General features: G+C 41.0%; 1 protein-coding gene across 4 annotated transcripts in view; it reads left to right on the top strand.

Annotated features, from left to right (window-relative positions):
* The window catches only part of LOC122555131 (cyclic AMP receptor-like protein A), a 214,513-nt gene that overhangs the window by 109,176 nt on the left and 80,815 nt on the right, over positions 1 to 24,522 (top strand). For all 4 annotated transcript variants that reach the window (XM_043700836.2, XM_043700837.2, XM_087992845.1 and 1 more), the window contains one exon: positions 16,694 to 16,783. In XM_043700836.2, the coding sequence (XP_043556771.1) occupies positions 16,694 to 16,783 (90 nt within the window). The remainder of the gene's footprint in view (positions 1 to 16,693; positions 16,784 to 24,522) is intronic.

The raw sequence follows: 24,522 nt of genomic DNA, 5'->3' as shown, positions 1-24,522 counted from the left end.
CTTAACAGCAATCTAGGTTTGTTCAACATATCATTTCAGTTGCATGACACTAATCTTTTGCTGTAAATTTGGTGTCTTATGGTCCTGCTCCGCAGCTACCTGATGAAGGAGCAGCGCTCCGAAAGCTAGTGCTTCCAAATAAACCTGTTGGACCATAACCTGGTGTGTGTTTTTTAACTTTGTCCACCCCAGTGCAACACCAGCTCCTCCACATCATGACTAAAAGAACAGTGATATAATTCCAAATCTGGACAATAACTGACTTGGAGGGGGACTTGCAGCTGGTATTTGCTGCTCTTGTCCTTCTAAGTGGTAGAGGTTGCAGATTTGGAAGATGTTGTCATAGGAGACGTTGTGAACTGCTGCAGAGCATCTTGTAGATAGTGCGCACTGTTTCTAATGTGCATTAGTGGTGGGAGTGCATATGGATGAGATGTCAGTCAATCCGACTGCTTCACCCTTTATGGCATGGAGCTTATTAAAGTGATGTTGGCTCTGCAATCATTCAAGCAATCGGTAAGATGGTCCTTCACAGTCCTGATTTTTCTCTTGTAGTTAGTGCACAGGCTTTGGGGAGTCAGGAGGTGAATTACAGTCTGTAGGATTCCTAACCTTTGACCTGCTTTTGTAACCACAGTATTCGTATTATTCATCCAGTTCAGTTTATGGTCAATGGTCACCCCTGGAAGTTGAAATTGGGAGATTCAGTGATGGTAATGCCATTTAATGTCAAGGGGTGGTAGTTAGATTCTGTCTTGTTAGAGGTGGTTATTGCTTAGCACTTGTCTAGTGCAAATGTTACTTGCTATGTCTTAGCTTGAACTTGGATATTGTCCCGATCCCTCAGCATGTGGGCACATACTTGCTTCAGTATCTGAGGAGTGATGAATGGTGCTGTGAAATGTGCAGTCATCAGTAAACATCTCACTTCTGACGTTATGGTGGAGGAAAGGTAATTGATGAAGCAGCTGAAGATGGTAGGGCCTAGGACAGTACCCTGAGGAACTCCTGCAGAGATGTCGTGGGATGAATGACCTCCAACAACCATGGCCATCTTCCTTTCTGCGAGATATAACATCAAGCAGTGGAAAACTTTCTCCTACTTCTCATTGTCTGCAGTTGTGCTAAGGTCTGTTAACATCACACTTGGTCAAATGTCACCTTGGTGTCATGAGCAGGCTCTTTCATTCCACAGCTGGAGCTCACCTTTTTTCTGTCCATATTTGGGGTAATGGAGTATAGAGCAAAAAGGTCCCAGTGGGATGTGACCTGATTTGCCAATGAGCAGCTATTGAAAGCAGATGCTATTTGATAATGCAATGAAGGAGATCATCCATCAGGTTGCTGATGAACAAGAGCAGGGTGTTGGGGCTGTAATTAGCCAGGTTGAATTTGTCCTCCTTTTTCCCGCAGGGTATGGGAGGTGCTTGTGTTCTGGCTGTACTGAACAGCTTAACTAAGGTCGCATCTGGATCTGAATCACCAGTTTTCTGTACTATTACTTCAGTGTTGGTAGGGCTCATAACCTTTGCAGCATCATGTGCAATGAGTGGTTCCTTGAAATCAAATTGAGTAAATTGATTTGGCTGAATAATGGCATCTGTGATCCTGTAGACTTTGGGGGGAGTCAGAGACGGATTAGTCAATCAGTACTTCTGGCTGAAGATGCCTGCAATTGCTTGAGCCTTACGTTTTGCACTGATGTGGTGTAGATGCCTCCATTCGTACAAAGATCTACCTCAGCAATTGGTTTTCTCATGGTGTAGAAGGTAAATAGCACTGAGGAAAAAAAACATGTGACTACTGCCACTGAACAGTATTAACATTTCCCCTTTTAGACCCACACTGAGTGACATTTTCAGAAATTCTGTTTCATTTGGGATTTTTCCCAGACAGTGAGACAAATCAGAAGCTTCAATAGTTTCAAACATGCGCATTTCAAATTTGGTTGATGAGCAATTTCTCATCACCAATCATACATCAAAATGTATAGTAGAAAAAGAGGTGGATCACGGAGTGACATGACAACTTGTACAACCAAGTAATTCTGTAAATAGACAATACTGTCAGAAATTCTGAGAGATGTGAAAGTAAAACACTGGGAGAAATTGCAAGTGGAAAACAGAAGAAAGGGAACTGGAGAGTTATTCAGTGTTGAATTTAAGTGTTTTTGTGGAATGTACAATGTGTTTAATTCAGTAAATGTTTCAATTTCTAGTTAAACTTGTATCTCATGTGGACAGCATATGTCCATTTTCAGCTAAAGCTTGTGGAACACTCAGGTCTACTCAGTGCAGAGGTACACTCGCACATCTCCCACGCAGACTCTGGATCTGGGCCATGGCTTTCAAAGCAGACCTGGGGGAGTGTTTACATTCCTCCATGGTGTGAGGGATTCTGAAGTCCAGCAATCTTTGAGTAAAGCAATAGACTAGCTGGCTTTCTCGGAAGGCATTATTCTCATGAGGACTAGAGCTTTGTGGGAGTTTGCCTGGGCTATCCACACATCGGGCAAACTCTCCCAAGTGGCAGGGCTCTGCAACAGGAGTTCCCTGTTGGTTCTGCTGCACCCTATGCTGCTTCATCCTTCTGTGAACTGATCCACTGGAGTTGTCCAAGACCAATGAACTTGCCTTTGGCTTCTTGCCTCCAGTTTTGAAGTGATCGATTTTATTGCAATGAGAGCATGCTGGCTCCTGGTGGGCTGCAAGAAGGTTTGTTCTGCACCAACAACAAAAACAGAAGTTGCTGGGAAAGCTCAGCACACCTGGCAGAATCCGTGAAGAAAAATTCAGAGTTAACGTTTCAGGTCCGGTAACCCTCCGAACTGGACCCAAAATGTTAACTCTGATTTTTCTTCACAGATTCTGCCAGGCGTGCTGAGCTTTTCTAGTAACTTGTGTTTTTGTTCCTGATTTACAGCATCCACAGTTCTTCTTGGTTTTTGTTTGTTCTGCACCCTCTGGGATGGAAATTTCTTCTATTTGTCCTGCTTGTCGGTCAGTGCCAATGGGGATGGGCTGTAAAGGATTGTTCCCCTTGGATTTCCAGGCCTATGGCTGAGTTTATAACTACTACAACAACGGCTGTGAGGATTGTGCATTTTCAGGCTGGGGTCTAGGCATTTTTATCTTTTTCCATCAATATCTGCTTGTGTAATACGTCTTGGGTGCTCTGAATCTTTACAGATTGGATGCACCAGTCTTCCTTTGCCTTTTTAAACTGCAGCTATCTCTGCATGGCTCCTAAATTGCTGGTAATATGCTGCCAGTTCATATGCTGTAAGGATGGGAGCCTCAATCCGTTCATAACATCGGCACATTTCAAGCATTAGCCTGGAATAAACCGCTTGACGAGTCCTGGTAATTGACTCCGAATCATGAGGGTCCACATTTCTTGTGAATATCTTAGCTGCCCTGCTACCTTTTCAGAGATGACGAAAAAGATTCCGGTTTCCCCTCTTTAAATTTAGACACAAGCTTAGTGTCTTTCGAAGTCTCAAGTCTCAGTTCTAGATTAGGGAATTTGTTGCTAGAGATGGGGGAGGGATACCCGGAGCAGTTTCTCATTGGTTCATTTTTTTTGTTCTGGACGTATAATTTCAGTTCCAGTTTTCAGAGCCAGAGCACCTGTCCCTCTCCTCTCATTGTATCTGAACTCTAGCTGCAGCCTTGGCTTTGCAGTTTTAGCTGGGTGACGCGGCATTGCTCAGTTTTCATTGTAAATCTCCTTGTAGCTGTTCCGATTGTAGACTGAGGTTAAGATGCCCGAACAACATTTGTGGTGTTTCGATCCTTTTGTCTTGACTGGGTAATTTTAACTCTGCCATCTAACGCAGACCGTTCAGAGGCAGTAGCTAAGCGATGTTAGTGTTAAAAAAGTCAGTCAGTTTTAAAATTTTGGACAAGGATCAAATGTTTGTACATTTGATCAACTTTTTGACTGGTCTGAATGGATCAAATCTCATACATATTCCCAATTCTGTTGTAGGCAAAGGGAGAATGAGGGCTTTGTCAGCAGATGATTTGCTGGAATGGAATTGAGTTATGTTGCAGAGGTGAAAATACATGGTCTTAGTCATGGTGTGGACACTTGAAAGTGTTGAATATGGTACCAAGGTTGCAGATAGTCTAGTTCGACGTCAGGCAGTCACCAGTAAAACTTTTCAACCTGAATGTTATGAGAAAATTAATAATGTTCCTTCTCCATCAAGTTTCCCAGTGCAGACTTGTACATATTCTGAAACAGCAGTTTGTAGATTTGGTATAAAAGAGGAAGGAACAGGAAATGGTAACTAACCTATCCAGTCAAAACAACTACCGTATTTGATTTGAACAGATCATATGCGGGCTGTTCCGGGTGCAACCTGATAACACATGTGTACAAACACATTAATCAGGAACAGGAAAAGGCCACTCAGCCCATTGAGCCTGTTCTGCCATTCACTAAAATCATGACTGATCTGATTGTAACCTCAAATCCATGTTCTTATCTATCACTGATAACTTTTCACTTCTAAAAAATATTCAAGGACACTGTTTCCACAACCCTTTCAGGAAGAAGGTTCCAAAGTTTCATGACCATTAAAAGAAGCACTTTTTTGTCCAGTCTCTGTTTTAAATGGGTGACCCCTGGTTCTTCATAAGAGGAAACATCCTTTCCACATATACCTGTCAAGACTCCTCAGGATTTAATATTTTCAATCAAGTCACAACTTACTCTTCTAAACCTCAGCAGATACAAGCCTGTGCTGTCCAAACCTTCCTCATAAGACAACCCATTTATTCCAGGTATTAATCTAGTAAACTCCCTCCAACACATTTATTTCCTTCCTTAAAGGAAGCAATATACTGATAACGTCCCACCAATGCCCTTTGTAATTGAAACAATACCTCTCTACTTATATGGTTGAAAAGTGTGGTGCTGGAAAAGGACAACTGGTCAGACAACATCCAAGGAGCAGGAGAGTCGACGTTTCAGGCATGAGCCCTTCATCAGGAATGAGATCTCCAGCATCTGCAGTCCTCACTTTTTCCCTCTACTGTTATGTTCATTTCCCTTTGCAATAAGTAACATTCTATTAGCTTTCCTAACTACATGCTGTACCTGCACACTAACCTTTCATGATTCATGCATTGGGGACACCCAGGTCTCTCTGTATCTCAAAGTTTTGTGTACTCCCACCTTTTAGATAATATGCTTCTTTCCTGCCAAATGGACAGTTTCACCTCTTTCCTAACCTTACCTAATGGAGTGAGAAATGAAAGCTCATATACAGCCCAAATGTACAGATGTGAGTGATCATTTTAAGTTAATTAATTACACATGGGGAAAAATATTGATTCAGTGATACATAGATCAAAAATGGAACTTCATTTGCTGTTAAACTTTGCCAAAGCAGGTGATAACATTGGCTTTGGCAAGAATGAGCTATTAGATAAAATTGAAATAAATGGATGCCATAGAGTCTGTGGCAAATGGTGGAGAGGCACAGCCCTGAAACTTTTTCTTGATAATGACCATGGTAATTGTAATGCAGTTTATAACAAATTTTTTTTTTTAGATTAGATTACTTACAGTGTGGAAACAGGCCCTTCGGCCCAACAAGTCCACACCGCCCCGCCGAAGCGCAACCCACCCATACCCCTACATGTACCCCTTACCTCACACTACGGGCAATTTAGCATGGCCAATTCACCTGACCTGCACATCTTTGGACTGTGGGAGGAAACCGGAGCACCCGGAGGAAACCCACGCAGACACGGGGAGAACGTGCAAACTCCACACAGTCGGTCGCCTGAGGCGGGAATTGAACCCAGGTCTCTGGCGCTGTGAGGCAGCAGTGCTAACCACTGTGCCACCGTGCCGCCCAATTTTGCAGCCTGAGGCTTCATTCCTGGTCCAAGCCTCATTCATGCCCTATCCTGTCACACTGTGCTTACATAATAGAAACATAAAAACGTGGAAAATAGGTACAGGAGTAGGCCATTCAGTCCTTCGAACCTGCACCATCACTCAGTACGATCATGGGCTGATCATGTAATTTCATTATCCCATTCCCACTTTCTGTCTGATCCTTTTAGCTGCAAGGGCCATGTCCAGCTCCCTCGTGAATATATCTAATGAACCATCCTCAACAGCTTTCTGTGGTAGAGAATTCCACAGGTTCACAACTCTCTGAGTGAAGAAATCCTTCCTCATCTCAGTCCTGAATGGCTTACCCCGTATTTTTAGACTGTGAACCCTGGTTCTGGACTTCCCCAACATCGGGAACATTCTTTCTGCACCTAGCCTGTCTAGTTCCATCAGAATTTTATGTTTCAATAAGATTCCCCCTCATTCTCCTAAATTTCAGCGAGTACAAGCCCAGTTGATCTTATGTCAGTCCTGCCATCCCAGAAATCGGTGAACCTTCGTTGGATTCCCTCAAAAGCAAGAATGTTCTTCCTCAGACTAGATTTAGATTTTTTTATATTTTATCATCACATATACTCATGTACAGGAATACTGTGAAAAATGTATAATTTTGCCACACACAGCATCATCTTAGGTATCAAAGTACCTAGGCATAAAAACATCTTAGGTACAAAGTAGTAAGAGAAACAGGTGTAAAAAAGTTACGCATTACTTCATAGAATAGGAGGAAATTAAAGGAATAGGTTATCGTTTACATTAATGTCTTTCGTAGTTTAAACAAGGAAAATAAGGAATAAATTAAAAGTTCAACAGTCTTTGCTGGTCCTCCGCTTATCATGATCTGCTGTCTGTTTTCGAACCTGCTGTCACAGATACTGTTGCTGACACTGCCGTCTCTCTGATCTCCCCGATGCCTCAGGAACATGCCTGGGTGGGACCCACTCACACGCCGAGCTTAAATACTGCCAGGAGCTGACAAGAGACAAGGCTGTGACCTGTCACGGGAGCCGCTGAGAGACCATGCGGGCAACTGCCTTGAGCCGACAAGAAACCAGGCTTAGAGCTGCTGCAAGACCAGACCAAGACCAGGCGGATTCCCGCCATGAGCCAATGAGAAACCAGGCTGAGAACTGCCGAGAGACCAAAGAGGGAATAGAAGAGAAAGAAACAGAAGGAGCATCCTACTTTACCACCACCTTGACTAGAAGAGACTAAAACTGCACACAATACTCAAGGAGTGGCCCCATCAAGGCCCTGTATAACTGCAGTAAGACATCCCTATTCAGATACGCAAATCCTTTCACTATGAAGGTCAGCGTGTCATTAGCTTTCCTCACCACCTGCATGCCAACCTTCAGCGACTCTTCCACCATGACACCCAGGTCTTGTACCTTACCTTTTCTGAAAATGTCACCATTCCGATCATAACCTGCTTTCCTGTTTTTCGGACCAAAGTGGGTAACCTCACATTTATCCACATTATATTGCAGTTACCAAGCATTTGCCCACTCAGTCAGCCTGTCCAAGAAACCCTGAAGCCTCTAATATCGTCCTCACAGCACACACTGCCACCCAGCTTAGTGTCATCTGCAAATTTGGAGATATTGCATTCAAATGTTTTGCCCAAATTGTTAATGTATATTGTGAACAGCTGGGATCTCAGCACTGAATCCTGCGGTAGCCCACCCATCAACTGCCTGCTGCTCTGAAAAGGATGTCCATAATACATCCATAATGTCCCTGCACTGTTGTTTCATCCTTTCTTTCTAACTTTCTAAGTCTCCTCTCATTTGAACCCTCCTCCTGGAACCCACCCCAACCCAGATTAGTTAAAGGATTCTCCACAGCCCTTGTTGTATAATTTACTTACTCACTGTTCCCTAGTGAGTCAGTTAGCTCAGTTGGTTGGACAACTGGTTTGCAATGCAGAGTGATACCAGCGGCACAGGTTCCCACAGCCAGCTAAGATCACCTTCTTGGCTTCACTGCTCACCCATGACATGGTGGCCCTCTGGTTAAACCACCACCAGTTGGCTCCAACTCTCTCTCTAATGAGAGCAGCCCTATGGTCCTCTGAGACTATGGAGGTGACCACTGCTATACTGATCCTAGCACAGTTCAGTGTAAAATCTCCCTCTTTCCCTAATACAGATACCAATGTCCCATTCCTGATGAAGGGCTTTTGCCTGAAACGTTGATTTTCCTGCTCCTCGGATGCTGCCTGACCTGTTGTACTTTTCCAGCACCGCACTCTTGACTCCCATGAATTAAAACCTACTACTTCCGCATAAAATCTCTGAATCACGCATTCAACTCTTTATCTTATTTCCCTATGCCAATTTATTCATGGTTCAGGTAGTAATGCTGAGATTATTATCTTTGTGATTCACCTTTTTTAATTTCATTGCTTGCTGCTCATAATTCCTCAGCGTGACCTTTTACTTAGTCCTAATTATATCATTGGCACACATGAGGACCATGACAACTGGATCTTTCCTCTCTCACTGCATGCTTGACAGGATTTCCTTAACCTTGACACCGATCAGGCAATACAGTCTTCAGAAGTTTCACTCTTGAGTGCAGGAAACAGTATCTATCATCCTAACTTTACCACACCCTCCTACAACCATATTCCTTTTAACTTGCCACCCCTCCAATTAAATGGTTCCCCAAACAATGATGTCATTGTCAGTTTGCTTATCCTTCCTGTAGACCCTGCTCTAATCCACACACTTTGCAAAAACTTCAAATTTGTTGGATGATTGAAAGGTCTGGAGCTCCTCCATTTCTAGCTTTAGATTGCTGTATGTGCCTCACATTCAGGCACACTATCCTATCTCAGACAGAGACCAGATGGAAGTACCTTGCCCTAAAGCATGGGATTGCCTCCTCAAACAGCATCTATGTAATTCTACCCCCACCTCCCCATCCCCTATAATGCATCTGAAGGTCAGACTCCTGCTTGTCTTGCCAGCACAAAGCTTAATCTTAAATCCTGTGTTTGACTTTGAGTTTTATGCCCTTATGTGGGTGTTGTAAGTTCTTGGAAAGGCCAGTAGGATAAAACGATGCTAATTTGGTGTGATTCATCATTGCTACACCCACTAATTGTTAATATTATTATCTACAGTTCTTAAAGAAAATTGATATGTTTGCTGCATACATAGGGCGATGGTTTAGAATAGACTTCTGAGAAAAATGATCAAAACTGATAGCATCTACAGTTTTAGAATATTCAGCGATTTAATTTCACAAGGACAACGAATAGAGGAATACAGATATCGAACATTGTATTCTGTTTTTGAATCTAGGCTCAGGTGACACATTATCGAAATGGGGTATTATGGATATTTTGCATTCCTTTGTTCCCACAATTACTTATTGCAGCCAAAAACTTATTTCTGTAGAAGTCATGGAGGAGGCGATTTATACATACATACAAGCTGCTTTATGCTGTCTGATATGCAGAGTTAGTCATCAGTGGCACAGAAAATATTGTACTTTTTGTAAGTGATACATTGGCTGACGGTGGGAGAGAAACTGATAGAATCAGTCACATCAAATAGAATCACATCTGTTAAAGGTGAATGTCAACTTCACATTTAACTCGACTGGCCCAATACTCATTGAGAAATGCATCTCAGCTCCATGGAGTTGCTTGGCTTTGACAAAAGACCACACTTAATGTTCGCTTTGGGAAGAAATCTGATTTTCCTCACCTATGCCATTTTCCTCTGGGGTTTTTGCAGATCCAGAATGACTGATGTACATAATACATTCCCACTGCTGCTCCTCATTTGGGGTTCCTCATTTTAATTTTTAGATGGTGGCAGTGTTTTGGAAGCTCATTAAAAGCACATCAGATTTGAGTTTGTCAAGAAAATGGAAAATCTTCAGAGGACTCTGGAACATTCTGGAAGTTAGGTGTAAAATGGTTTCACACTTTCAGCTGTCCCTATTAATTGCTGTATTATATTTTCAGTGTGGTGATTCATTGTTGAAATTTGTCTTTTAAATATAAGTTGACCTTTACATCAATCAGTGATTCCTGATAACGGGCTTATGCCCAAAACATTGATTCTCCTGCTCCTCGGATGCTACGTGACCTGCTGTGCTTTTCTAGCACCATACACTCGACTCTGATCTCCAGCATCTGCAGTCCTCACTTTCTCTCTTTATATCAATCAACCTTGTGTACATGCTCATACACATCACAATACTTTCTCCATGGAAAGAAAACACAGTCATGTAGTCAAAGTGTTATAAAATGGCCTGTCAGCCTGTGCTGTCATCTTTTCAACCGTGACTTAAATGGTTCTTGTTTTTTTAATGGAATGATTTTGACACTTGATTAAAAAAAAATCTACATTTGATCGGAACTTAACTGCCTACCTGCTCTTTTGTTGATAGCCAGATAATATCACGAAAGGAGTCTGTTGCCATATTAATGACAGATTAACAATAAGATTCGAAGTACTTGGAGAAGCTAATGTAAATGTACACTTGTGATGCCAAGACATACAAGGTTATGGGTGAAGTATTGGATCATGGGATTAGAATAGTTAGGTGGTTGATTCTGACTGGCGTAGATTCAGTGGGGCTGAAGGGCCATGTTCTGTACTGTAGACCTCTATGACTCTATGAAATAGGAACTTAAAAATTCTTTTTCAGTAGCAGCGTTTAATTTAAATGTGGTTTAATTCCATTTTTTTTAACAAGTGAGGACTTGTTAGATGATCATTTCTTTTCAAAATTAAATTGGAAATAGTTATTTTTAAATGTTTTTGTGTTTTATTCTGTCTTACATTACAATTTTATGCAGTTCCACTAGCTATGTTTATGGAGGGCATTAGTCATTAAATGATCTTGTGTCTGACATGTAGCTTGATATGTTTTGTTGGGCGTGATCATTGTTGCAGCACACAGAACCTTGCATTAAATTGAATCATTATTAAAATAAGGTATGCAGTATTTCACAATTCACCATACCCATTTAAAACAGACATGTAACATCTAGGCATATTCAGTTTGCTTTAACTTAATCCCTAAGATAAAATTTGTTTGTATTTTGATGGTGCATATTAATCTACCTAATTTAGCATATGATGTGGAATATTTAGTATGTGCCTTTCTGCCATGTTATTAAAGTTTTAAAATTGTTAATCAACACATATCTGTCCCAGTTCGTACTGTTGTTTGAATACAAGTTGTAACTATTTAATTTGAAATATTCTCATTGCACTACATGAGCTTGCTGTGGACAAACTCCTATGGGGATCAGAATTTTCAGGACAAGTTATACCTTAAACCAAATAAGTGCAAATAAAAATACTGCCAATGCTGGATACCTGAAACAAAAGCACACAAAGGGCAAACAAAAATGATAGGAGAACAGTTTGTCCACAATAGGCCACCTTCAACATCTTCTATATGTCAAGTGTGTTCATGTAAAAAAGAGACACATTTGACATGTAAACTATTCATTCCCTCCAGAGATAAATTAATCTTTTGTGTGGTTTCAGTTTTATTTAGACAAAATATTCAGTCCTGTCATTACCCAATGATGTATCTTTATAAACCCCAGCTTTCCTGCCTGGATATTGGGCAAGATGCTAGTTGTTGCCAAAACAGTGACCAAACTGCCTTCCTAATGCAGTTGGACTTTCTCCAAGGACCATGGTGGCTCTCCCTTTAGCTGTGAAGGTCACAGCAGCATTAAATAACGGGATCTTAGGATCATTTGCCAGATTAACCTATCTATAATACACATCTCTAATACAAGATGACTGATGTCATGTTTGCCAAGGGAAACGCCTGTATCAATTTTCAAGTGTCGAAGAGAATCTAATGTTAGAGAGAGCACAAAACCTTTACTGGCTAACAATTCTGAATGGTGCCAAGAATTATTGAGGAAACCCATAACTCATCAGTGTTTCAACTAACAGTCTGACAGTTGGATAGTAAATTGTTTTGTAGGTGCTTTTTGGTCATAAAAATTGAACAGGAGGCTCCACAGTACTGAGGATTTCACCTAGAAAAGGGATGAAACGTCTGCAAACCAAATTCCCAGCTCGGAAAACATATCCACAATAATTATAACCGGCACCTGAGCTACAAATCTTCACACAAAAATTGAAAATTTAAATGATGCACATTGCTCTGCTGGTTAAGGGAGCAACAATTATGCTTTTATCCTGCTGCAGTCTGCCATAGCTCCATCATTTGGAGATCTAAAAACAATGAATGATGGTTGTAGGGAGATCAAACCTGATATTTGCAGCCATAGCAATTAACCAGAATTTAAGTCCCTGTTTAACAAGACAATGAGAGGCCATTCAAACTTTCAAAAAGGATAGGGATTCACTATGAGAGAATCCCTGTTTAAAAGATTGTGATTGAAATCTACTTTCAAAATGGGCACATCATGCAATTGACAAACTGTACTTTTACAGTGAGATCCATGTATAAACCTGCAGTTTTAATGTTTTGATGATTCTTTTTGCTCTGCACATTTCCTCAACCTATTTGTGCAATATTTGGTTGAATGCTGATGTCTTGAGCAGATAGCCTGCCCTCTGCTTTGGCATGATACTCATATATTCATATGTAAATGAAGGCAATGAAGTGATTTTGGATCAACCTGAATTGTCGATGAATGAGTTATGAATGCGTCAGTGTCCATTATTTTACTTCTGATTGGGAGGAAGCAGTAAATGACCTGGTTTGAGGTGTTGTGCTTTGGTTTTAATATGGTGAGAATGTACCTAGGCAATGTGCCACATTGTTGGTAGGTGTCTGTGTTGATCAATCTTAACTATGAGAGCAGCATCAGTCACAGCGCATGAATATTTTCCTGTGTTTTGGGACTGCTTTACAGATGGCTGTGAGAAAGGCACTTTCACAGAGCTACTGTTGGTTTTGTGAAATCCCTTGTATGATTACATTAATATTGAAGAAATGCAGTCACATGGCCTTTAAACACTGCTGCAATCTGGTCATCACAGATTCAAAGATGTGGAAAATGCCTTCTATTCCTACATTCATTTATGTCCAAAAACAAGTTAGTAGATTCCACTCCTTTGCCCATGCAGCCATTACATATTGGGAGCATTCAGCCCAATTACATCTTTCCAATTTCACGTCTGCTCCTTCACATCTCACTTGCAAGTGAGAAATCCCGGGTGATGTGTTCCTCCAAGCTAGCAGCTACTTTCTCTGGGGTGTTGATATTTATTCTCATTGCTGGGCCCCTGGGATACTTGATGCATCCTGCTGAGAAGCTCCAGACTCTTTGATTCTGCTTGCACTGGGTTTTTCTTTATCTTGGAAAAATCTATAAGAAGAACAAAGGAAGACCATCAGTAATGCTTCTGCAAGACACTGCCTTCAAAGAGATCATAAGGCATTGTGTGTGTTCTGCACCTGTTTTGCAAATGCAATCCCAGATTAAAAAAGTAGGTCACAGAAAGAGGGATCAACATAATTGGAGTATACATAATGGATGATGTTATCAATGCTCCAAACACATCTGAGTTAATCTCTTCTAGAGATTCATCAGCAGAAAGTGAGGGCCATATCTTTTGTCGTGAATAAACTATTCAGTTTGGATGGTCCCTTTCCTGTCATTTCTCAGTGGGTGCAAAGCACACTTAATAAGATGGTGACGATCACATGAACTACCTTAATGACAAAGCAACATACATGTCTCCCGATCACCTTCCTCCATTCCAAGGCATGACCATTTCAAAGTAAACTTTTGAGAGTTGAATTTGGTGTTATTTTGCACAGGGTATTATTACGCTTCACTGGAGCTGTCTCTGCTGCTCCATTTAGAGAAACGAATGAAGCACTGTCGCAAAGAGCTTGGCATTTAGCTACCCTGACACTGAGAGATAACAAATACCTATATATCGGGTGGAAGCTTCCCAGCAACTGAATGACAAGGGCCTTGATGAGAAAATTGGACGGATCACATGAGATTGGCAGTAAGGGGCTTCTAATGTCAAGAGCAAAATTGTGCAATTTCCAAACAACTGTTGAACAGCCAGGTGTGATTCTCACAAGTGAGCAGCAAGATGTCTACTTATACATGATATGTATTAATACCCTAATTATTATATCATTGTGCCTCATTGATATGCTGCTTCCCATTCTCGTACCTTTTGAATAGAATCTAAACATGACAATTCCCACCTTGCTGCTCTGACCCGCTGTCTTACACCCCAAATACCAACGTCTCAGGGTACAGTCCCATGGACGGCGATCACACACTCCCCCTGTTCACTAGACCCTCCAGGTCCCAGTTGGCAAAGAGGGGTGCTGGTTTCCCTCTGACATATCTGAGGTAACTGACAGGAACCTTTGCAAAACAACAGTGAACTGCCAGCACTGGCATCAGGGAGAAAGTGAGGACTGCAGATGCTGGAGATCAGAGCTGAAAATGTGTTGCTGGAAAAGAGCAGCAGGTCAGGCAGCATCCAAGGAACAGGAGAATCGACGTTTCGGGCATAAGCCCTTCTTCAGGAAGCCCTTCTTCAGCCCTTTCCTCTAGAAGGGCTTATGCCCAAAACATCGATTCTCCTGTTCCTTGGATGCTGCCTGACCTGCTGCGCTTTTCCAGCAACACATTTTTGGCACTGGCATCAGGAATCCTGGGAGGTCCCAGCAGTGGCCAGTCGTCCCACCTGTGGTGAGTGTGAGAGTATGTCATTTGGGTGCCATGGGGCCCTGGTGCAGAGGTATGCAGCAGGTTTAGAAAGGTGGTGTGAAAATACTTGCTAACTCTCACAGAGAGAAAAGTTCCATGAAATGCACCAAAAATAGACACTTAGCTGCTTTTTGGTCAAATTCACTCATTGTATTCATTCCACCTACAAGCTGACAGTAAACTTTTTACAAAGTTGGATTTTGCTTTATGGCTTTTCCCATAGTTGACCTAAACAGATTGGATGTGGGATTTAATAGATGATGGTACTAGCAGTTGAGTATCCTACACGCTTTTGACTGCACTTCCTGCAGTAAGATGTTTTTACTGAATGAGCAGGCTTTAGCCACAGCCTTCACTAGCCACACTTCTCCATGTCTATTGTTTCATAGTTTGTTGTTAAACTGAATGGCATGAGAATGCCAGAAAATTCTTGTGACTCTAACTGTGGTCAGAAGCTCTTTGAAATTTAGTACTAGAACCTTATTGTAATATATAACACTGCATCTGTTCTTCACAGACTGGTGGAAATGGTCTTTCTCTGTATTCTTCATCATGATATTGCTAACAGTTATTTAGCTCTGTATTTAGAATGCTGAAGAATATTACTGATTTAATAATTTACTTTTAATTTTCAGTTTAATGTTTCTAATCAAACTTTCAAACTGGGAAAACAAATAAAAATTCAATGTAAAAATTATGTTCCAAATAAAGAAAGGAAAATAAATATGTGTACTATTGGACACTATTTTCAAATTATTTTCCAGAAATGTTCTACAATTTTCACAATTCATCCTGAATCAATAACTATAGTTACAAAATTTAGATTCTGCAGTTGGACACAAAATTGGAAACACTGTTAATCAAATGCACTGATGTCCAGAAATATCACTCCATCAAACAAAGCTATGCACCAGGATTGAGTGTCACCATTTTGAGGGTCAATGTATACCCAATTCAAAGTGTATGACACAAGGACATAGGAATGGGAGTAGGCCATTCAGCCCCTTGAGCCTGTTCCACCATTCAATGAGATCGTGGCTGATCTGTGGCTTAACTCCATAAACCTGCCTTTTACCCATATTAAATGTCTACCTCAGACTTGACCCTAACAAAGCTGATCCAGCATCCACTGCCATCTGTGGAAGAGAGTTCCAAACATCTACCCTTTGAGTATAGAAGTGCTTCCTAACATCTTTCTCGAACGGTCTGTCCCTAATTCTCAGGCTATGCCTCCTAGTTCTAGAATCCGCAACCAGTAGAAATAAATTATCTTTAGGAACCCTGTCTCTTCCTGTTCAGTCAGAACACTCCTTAACCTTCTAAATTCTGGAGAAAACTAGCCTCGTTTATATAATTTCTCCTCATAACTTAACCCCTGAAGTCCAGGTATCATTCGTGTAAACCTACGTGGTGCTCCTTCCAAAGCCAATATATCCTTCCTAAGGTGCGATGCCCAGATCTGCTCACTGTACTCCCAGTGGGATCTATCCAGAGTTTTGTATAACTGCAGCATAACCTCTGTGTCCTTGTACTGCAGTCCTCCAGATATAAAGACCAGCATTGCATTCGCTTTCTTCATTATTTTCTGCATGTGTTGGTGACATTTTAAAGATCTATGCACCTGAACTCTCAAGTGTCTTTGGATATCCTGTGTATTTAACTTTTACATCATCGAGGAAGTACCCTGATCTATCCTCAATTGGTTGAAAATGGATAAGGTACATTGTACTCCATCTGCCTCCGAACTCCAGTTAGTCTATCAATATGCTTTTATGCTATAATTTACAGTGCCTGCAATGCTACTTAACTTAGTGTCATCAGCACATTTGCAAATATGACTTTCTATGCCATTATCTAAGTTGTTAATAAATAATGTGAATAATTGAGGCCCTAACACGATCCTTAAGGGACATCATTGGTCACATCCTGCAAATTTGAGTACCTACCCATTACCCCTACTTGGTGTCGCCTGCTTCTCAATCAATTTTCCAGCCATGTCAGTAATAAGTTTATTTTACCAGTCATTGTTTGTCAGAATTAATTTTATTCTCCTTGCATTATTTCTTGCAGTGCATATTATGTTGCAGCGTGGGGTGTGCCTTTCATTCTGTCCTGTCTTCCACTCTTTGGCGATTATTACGGCCCTGCTGGAGCATGGTGGTAAGAACATGGTTACATTAATCAATGGTGTAAACTTTATGCACAGGAAGTCAACTTTCTTTTGCTTTTCGTTGCAAGGGAATACTTTTGTTCATTCAGAAAATAGTTTCAGGGATTGGGCTATGTTTTGAATTGTAAGTTTATATCTAATCTTTACTTGTGGAGTGTTTTCCAGAATGGTTAAAGTGTAGAAGGAGTCCATGTGGTCCATCTTGCCTGTGTCTGTTGTTTGTAAGTGTGATTCACCTAATTCCACTCTGCTGTCTTTTCTTGTAAACCTGCAGTCATTTTACGCAGATATTTATCAAATTCTTATTTAAAAACCACAATTAAATTGCCTGCACCACAGTCTCAGGGCAAAGTATTCCAGATAGAGTCATAGAGATGTACAGCATGGAAACAGACCCTTCAGTCCAACCCGTCCATGCCGACCAGATATCCCAAACCAATCTAGTCCCACCTGCCAGCACCCGGCCCATATCCCTCCAAACCCTTCCTATTCATATACCCATCCAAATGCCTCTTAAATGTTGCAATTGTACCAGCCTCCACCACATCCTCTGGCAGCTCATTCCATACACGTACCACCCTCTATGTGAAAAAGTTGCCCCTTAGGTCTCTTTTATATCTTTCCCCTCTCACCCTAAACTTATGCCCTCTAGTTCTGGACTCCCCGACTCCAGAGAAAAGACTTTGCCTATTTATCCTATCCATGCCCCTCATAATTTTGTAAACCTCTATAAGGTCACCCCTCAGCCTCCGACACTCCAGGGAAAACAGCCCCAGCCTGTTCAGCCTCTTCCTGTAGCTGAGATCCTCCAACCCTGGCAACATCCTTGTAAATCTTTTCTGAACCCTTCAAAGTTTCACAACATATTTCCAATAGGAAGGAGACCAGAATTGCACACAAACTATGGAGAAAGGTTTCCTCAAATCATCATTACTTCTTGTGTGCCAACCAACTTGAATCTGTATCCTGGCTTTCAATCCTTCTGTCAATGGGAACAGTTTCTCTTTATCTGCTCTGTCTAGACCTCCAGCATTTTAAGTGCCTCTTTCAAATCACCTCATAACCTTCTAAAGGACAGCCCTAGCTTCTCTAATCTATCCACATAACTGAAGTTACTCATCCCTGGAAGTATTCTTCTGCAGCCTCTGCAATGCCTTCATATCATCCTGAAGTGTGGTACTAAAACCTTACCACCATACGCCAGTTGAGGTTAAACCAGTGTTTTATACAGGTTTATGATAGCGAACTTGCCTTTGTACTCTGTACCCCGATTTATAAATTTTATTAGCCACCTTTCCAACCTGCTGAGTCATTGAATGCCACCTTCAATGGTTTGTGTAGTTTACTTTGATTCTGAGAGGCGACACATGAATAAAAGAATGATAAAGAAGACTTTTATCAGTTCACAGGAGACAGTTAGTTGTCAAATAAGTTCTGAAGAACAGTTATACGGGACTCAATGTTAACTCTGTTTCTCTCTCCACAGATGCTGCCAGGCCTGCTAAGTTTCTCCAGTGCTCTGTGTTTATAAAATAAGAACTTGTTTTGGTGCAGGGTGGTGGGTGGGTGAATATCATACTTTGCTTTTTCCAGTTTTTTCCCATCCTCTCTGAAATCAAATCCTTATCTTCTATTCATGGCTTCATAGATTCCTTTATAGTAGTGCAACTTACTACTTTTGGTATTGACTCAAATGTACATTCCGACTACTGAGTATTAAATTAGTTGAAGGAATGATAATAGATATATGCTCATAATAAGGTATCTTAAGAGTATTATGTGGAATTTTTAAAAATTAAGGTTTCTGTACTTTTTCACTGGGTGTGGGCATCATTGGCATTTATTGCCAATCTCTAATTGCTTTTGAACCACTGCTGTCTTTGGAGTGTAGGCATGCACACAATACTATAAGAAAAGGAGCTGCTATGTGGGTGCCCCCACCATTCTTTCCAGCCTTACAGCATGAGAAGAGTAAGTTGCCAGGTTTCACTCTGTGATGGTCCTCCCACCTGGCTCAACACTGAAATGTCCATCTACTGGTCATTTCAGTGCCTCAAGAGGGCTGATCTCAGTGTGTGAAGTGCAATGCATTGCTGAAAGTTGCATTTTCTTTCCCGTATAGCAGCCTTGGCAGAATTTAGCAGTCCCCAATTGGCGAGTCTGCAGATAGGAGAACCCACAGAATTCTGTGGATGGCACTGCCACAGTGTGTCAGGTGAGGCCTTGGCAACCTGTCTGCCTCAGCCCACCATTAAATTCTACCAAGGCCACTGCACTGAAATGAACGTGCAACATGCATTGCTTTTCTTATGCTGAGAACAGGTAACACGTTCATGCCATAGGTACAAGGAACCTCTGAGTTGACTGCATAGATCAGAAGCTTCTTTGTGCAGATTACACTTTTACTTTTCCTGGAGGATGACCATTAGTTGTAAATGTAACCACTATGTATCTATGAAATCTCAGTGCTGCAACACTTCCAATACTTCCCTGCTGTGCCTCTGTGGACAATTAGTCCTGTTTTTATTATCCCAACTTGCCCTTTTGATTATGAGCAGAAATCATGTAATAGCTGATCCCTCGCCAATTTTTCTACTCTTGACTCAAGTGTGCTGCAGATCAAGCTTTTTGGATGGACGTTTCCTATCCCATTTTTCATTTAAATTAGAGTAGGGTGCATCCATCGAAAGTCCAGTGCAGCTCTCATTGTCTGTGTAGGAACGCCAGGACTTAGCTTTCCAAGGTATCTCAATTGTGTCTAGGCTACAGGCTTAGTATCTGGTGGATGTAGGACTGATGTTGTGAAGAGATGCTTCACGTAGTGAAGATCTTTACCTTATTACAAACTTGATCTAAACATTTGCAAAAGAGCTGAACTCCAAAAGTGAGGGTGACATGAGAGTAACTACCCTTGACGTTTGACCAAGCTGTGGCATTAAGGAGCCCTAGTAAAACTGGAGTCAACGGGAATCAGGTGGAAGTCTCTCCACTGGTTGGAGTCATAGCTGGAATAAAGGAGGATGGTTGTCTGCCTTAGTTGCCGGACATCACTGCAGGATTTCCTCAGTCTGCTTCATCAATGGCCAAGTCCCCATGCTAAGATCCAATGTGGGAATATTTCATAATGATTGTACAATTTGCAGCATCCGATCATGAAGTTGCCCATGTCCAAATGCAGCAAGGCTTAAACAACATCCTGATGTGGAATTTTAATTGTTAGTCGCATCAGCACTTGTTTTAGATTTCTGGGCAAGGAAGGGACAAAATTGTTGAACCATTCCAACACTAGTTAGACACTTCTCCGGGATCAGTAGTGCTTTCTGTTGAAATGGATGAACTAAAGTGAATTTGAATTAAAAAAAACCCAAAGATTGTGGATGCTGGAAATCAGGGACAGGAACAGATGACTGGAAAAACACAGCAGGTCTGGCAGTATCTGTGGAGAGAAAGCAGAGTTAACATTTCAGATCCAGTGACCCTTCACAACTTTTTCATCAACGTTTTCATCAACTTATCTGGATATATCTTGTGATTATGGGGTTGTGAAACACATAGCATTGATTTCAATCCATAATGTTGTAACAATGAGACATTTAGAGTTAAGTATTCTTTCCCAATACTATTTATCTGGCTCCACAAGACCAGTGTTGAACTGTCAAGTTAAGGGATGGGCACACCTCAAGCAAATCATGTATTATCCTATTTTCTGCAATGTGTTATAATTGAATGTGGTAACACTGATAGAGTATCCTCAACCAACCAGTTTGGTTATTGTGAAATTATGCCATTGTTACCAATACTTTTGAATGAGAAAAGTATGTTCTTTATGACTCATCTATTTTGCAAATTGAGTTTTAAGGCCCATTCATTCCATGAAAAACCTTTGTAGAAAGGGGAAAGAAATTTGTTATGGTGAATTCCCCAATGCTTACCAGGACAATACATTGGCAATATGAAGTTATTCTCTCTCCTATTTCTTTCTCCACTTTTCCATTGCACCAAGATTTAAAACATCTTGATTAAATGAGATTGTTGTAAGATATGGTCTGATCTATTGCATACAGCGCAGAAACAGCATAGAATTTCATTGTGTTTCAACTTGTGATGTCCTGAAAGATTATTTTCATCTTTCAAATTAGACTTGGCGTAAACATAATTTCTTTGAATTTTTTGATTTACTGTAGTGAAATAGAATTGGGAATTAAAGTTCATTTGATTTATAACAATCTCAAAATGTACATATTTTGTGTTATGACAATGTATCGTGTGTTTCTATTCATGGACATATGAATATCTTCATACTCTAAATTATAAACTTGTTTCTACTATCCCTGTGAAGGAACAGTTCACCTAATGGCACTCCCCTCCCTTTTCCCTGTAGCCCTGCATTTTCTTTTCTTTTCTTTTTATCTAATGATTGAATATCCTTAGCTTTAGTTGGTTCTGCGACAACTACGCTATTAGGAAGTGCATTCCAGACCCTAACTACTCACTGCATGAAAAGGTTTTTCTTCATATTACACTGCTTCCTTCTAAAAACAATTTTAAATCTGTGCCACGTGGGTCTCAGTCAGGCCATCAATGGGAGGTTTCTATCGATTGCTGCTTCACAGAGATCCTAACCTGTTTCACAGACCCACCAATCTGCTCAGTAACCCTGACCTGTTTCACTGTAACCCATTCCGCTTCACAGTGATTTTTATGTCCTTCTCAGTCCTCCCAGTGTGTTTCACAGTAATCCCAAACTGCTGTTCAATCCTCCCAGTCTGCTTCACAGCATTCCTGATTTCCTTTGCTGTCTCTTGATTTGCTTCACAGTGATAATGATCAGCTTCCCTCTCCTCCTGATCAGTTTCACTGTAACCTGGACCTGTTTTCACAGTGCTTCCAGATCCTGGCCTCTTTTGCAGTGCTCTTGATTTACTTCACAGTGATCCCAATCTGCTGCAGACTCCTACAAGTCTGCTTCACAGTGACTCAGAGTCAAAGAGTGTCACAGTGACTCAGACCTGTTTCACTGCCTTCCAGTGTGCTTCACAGTTGTCATGACCAGCTGATACTTCCGGTCTGCTTCATAATTATCCTGATCTATTTTACAGTCCTCCTCCTGGCCTGCTTCACAATGATCTTGACCTTCTGCACTCCTCTTCGTCTGTGATGTATTGATTCTGAATTACCGCAAACTCCTCCCAGTCATTTTCACAGTGACCTCAATCTTCTTTGCATTCCTTCCAGTCAGCTTGCCTATAATCTGGACAGGTTTCACTGTGTTCCCGGACTATTTCACAGTGATTCCAACTTGCTATAAGCGTTTCCCAGTCATCTTTCCTATGATCCTGACCAGCTGCATATTTCTCCCTGTCCTGCTAGCAATTTCTAAATTCTGACTGTAGGATCACAGCCCTCTTTCTGCCTATGTCATTGACATTAATGTGCATAATGCACATTGGCTGACACGCTAGAGGTGTGGCTGACCTGCAGCTGTTCAGTGATGTATCAACCCTCTAATGTAGAGCATTACTCTGTCTTGGCTTCCGCACTAAATTATTGCCCTGCTCTATGTCTGCCCAGAAGTCCATGCTTTCCCCCTTCAAGAAGAATTTTTGTCATTCCCTACTCCTCAAAGTACCCTTTCACACAACTCTGTCTTCTCTAAATACAACCCAGACTTTAATTTCCCTTTCCTCTCCCAAGTTTCTTTGTAGTTTATGTACCTGACTTACTGTAAGCTATTCCTGATGTTGCAGCACTTCTGATTCAATTTGACTGGTAGTGCTGCTGTGAATGTGAGATATGGACAGGAATACCACATAGTGAATGGGAAAAGGATCACTGGGACCATGTGGAACCCACCTGACCTTGCTAATTGCACTCACATGGAATTGAGTTTTTCTGGCCCAGATAATGCTGCAGTAATGAATGGCAAAATTGTCTGTATTCTGTTAACATAAGATGTAGGGGCAGGAGTAGGCCATAAGCCATTCAACCCATCAAGTCTGTTCTACCATTCAATGAAAACATGGCTGATCCTGCAATCAGCCTGCGATCTGCGAATCCTGATCCTATAACCGTCAACTCCAATTTCCTGTCTTTTCTCCATAACCCTTGTTACCCTCACTGATTAAACATCTATCTCAATTTTGAATAAACTTCATAACTCAACCCTTATGGTAAAGAATTCCACAGGTTCATACCCTTTGAGAGAAGAAATTCCTCTTCATCTCTGTCTTAAATCTGCAACCCATTATTCTGAGATTATGTCATCTGGTCCTGGACTCCCACAAGGGAAAATAATCAATCTGCATCTATCCTGCCAAATCCCCAAGGAATCTTGAATGTTTCAATAAGGTGCTTCTCATTTACCTAAGTTCCAATTCCAGCAGACCCAACCTTTTCTACGGAGCAGCTTAGTGAGCCTTCTCCAGACTGCATCTAAAGCCAGAGTATCTTTACTGAGATAAGGGGCACAGAACTGTTCATAGTATTCTAGCCATGGTCTGACTAGTGCTTTGTTTTAGCAAAACTTCCTTATTGTTATACTGCATTCCCTGTGAAATAAAGGCCAACATTATATTTGTCTTCACTATTACCTGCTGAACTTGGATGCTAGCTTTTCATGATCCATGCATGAGAACTCCGAAATCTCTCCTGTGTCACTTTCTGCAGTCTTTCTCCATTTAAGTAATATCCTCCTCCTCTGCTTTTCCTGCCAAAGTGTATAAGCTCACATTATATTCCATCTGCTGAGTTTTTGCCCATTCACTTAACCTGACTGTGTTGCTCTGTCGGCTCTTTGTGTCATCCCTCACTATTTGCCTTCCTGTCTGTTTTTGTGTCTTCTGCAAATTTGATAAAAGTACACTGATTTTCCTCATTCAAATCATTAATATATATTGTAAATAATTGTGGCCCCAGCACTGATCCTGTAGTACTCCACTAATTGCAGATTGCCATCCTGAAAAAGACTCCTTTTTCCATCTCTGTCTTCTATTAGTTAGCTAATCTTCTACCAATGCTACCTTTTATGGTGCCACTGCAACTGACAGAAAGTTTGGAAGTGTACAGACTAGTGCTGAAATCCAGAACTTTCTGTCAGTGAGAATATCCTCCTCTGCATGATGTACTGTAAAGTTTTGGGAGACTGCTATTTACCCTTATAGTTGATGAAAAATTCCATTGTAACATTATTTGTCATGCTGTAAAAAACTGGAAAATGTTGCATTTTGCTGAATAGGGTGTTAATTGGGTTTTAATAGCCTCATTTATTACAATTTCATAATTACTTATGTCATAATCAAATCACAGACAAGGTTACTGAATTTTATTACAGTTCCAGGCAGGATACCTTAAATTGTTAAGCTCCTGCATGAGGAAAGATGAACTGGCTCCTCTTGGTTATTCACCCATCCCCTCACTTGGTTACGATGAGGTTAATTTTAAGAGGATACATTTCTTTCTGGATAGCTTTCTCCCAAAACCAGATTAACTGATAGTGTCATAGAGCCATACAACACAAAAGCAGACCCTTCAGTCCAACCAGTCTGTGCTGAATATAATCCTGAGTATTTTAAAAGGAGCTGATTTAACCAGACTTTCTTGAATTACCACAAGGTGCATAAATGTGAGAGGAATAGGTAATGAAACACACAGACTCACAGTTTAGAAATAAGATTAAAAAAGATAAAAGTTAAGAAAAAGATATATGGATCTATCTCTGAATTGAAAAGAA

The sequence above is a fragment of the Chiloscyllium plagiosum genome, unplaced genomic scaffold (genome assembly GCF_037043375.1).
Source record: "Chiloscyllium plagiosum isolate Xiang-an unplaced genomic scaffold, Cpla_swu_hap1 HiC_scaffold_12, whole genome shotgun sequence".
In the NCBI taxonomy this organism is placed as follows: Eukaryota; Metazoa; Chordata; class Chondrichthyes; order Orectolobiformes; family Hemiscylliidae; genus Chiloscyllium; species Chiloscyllium plagiosum.
This window is presented reverse-complemented; position numbering and strand designations above follow the sequence as displayed.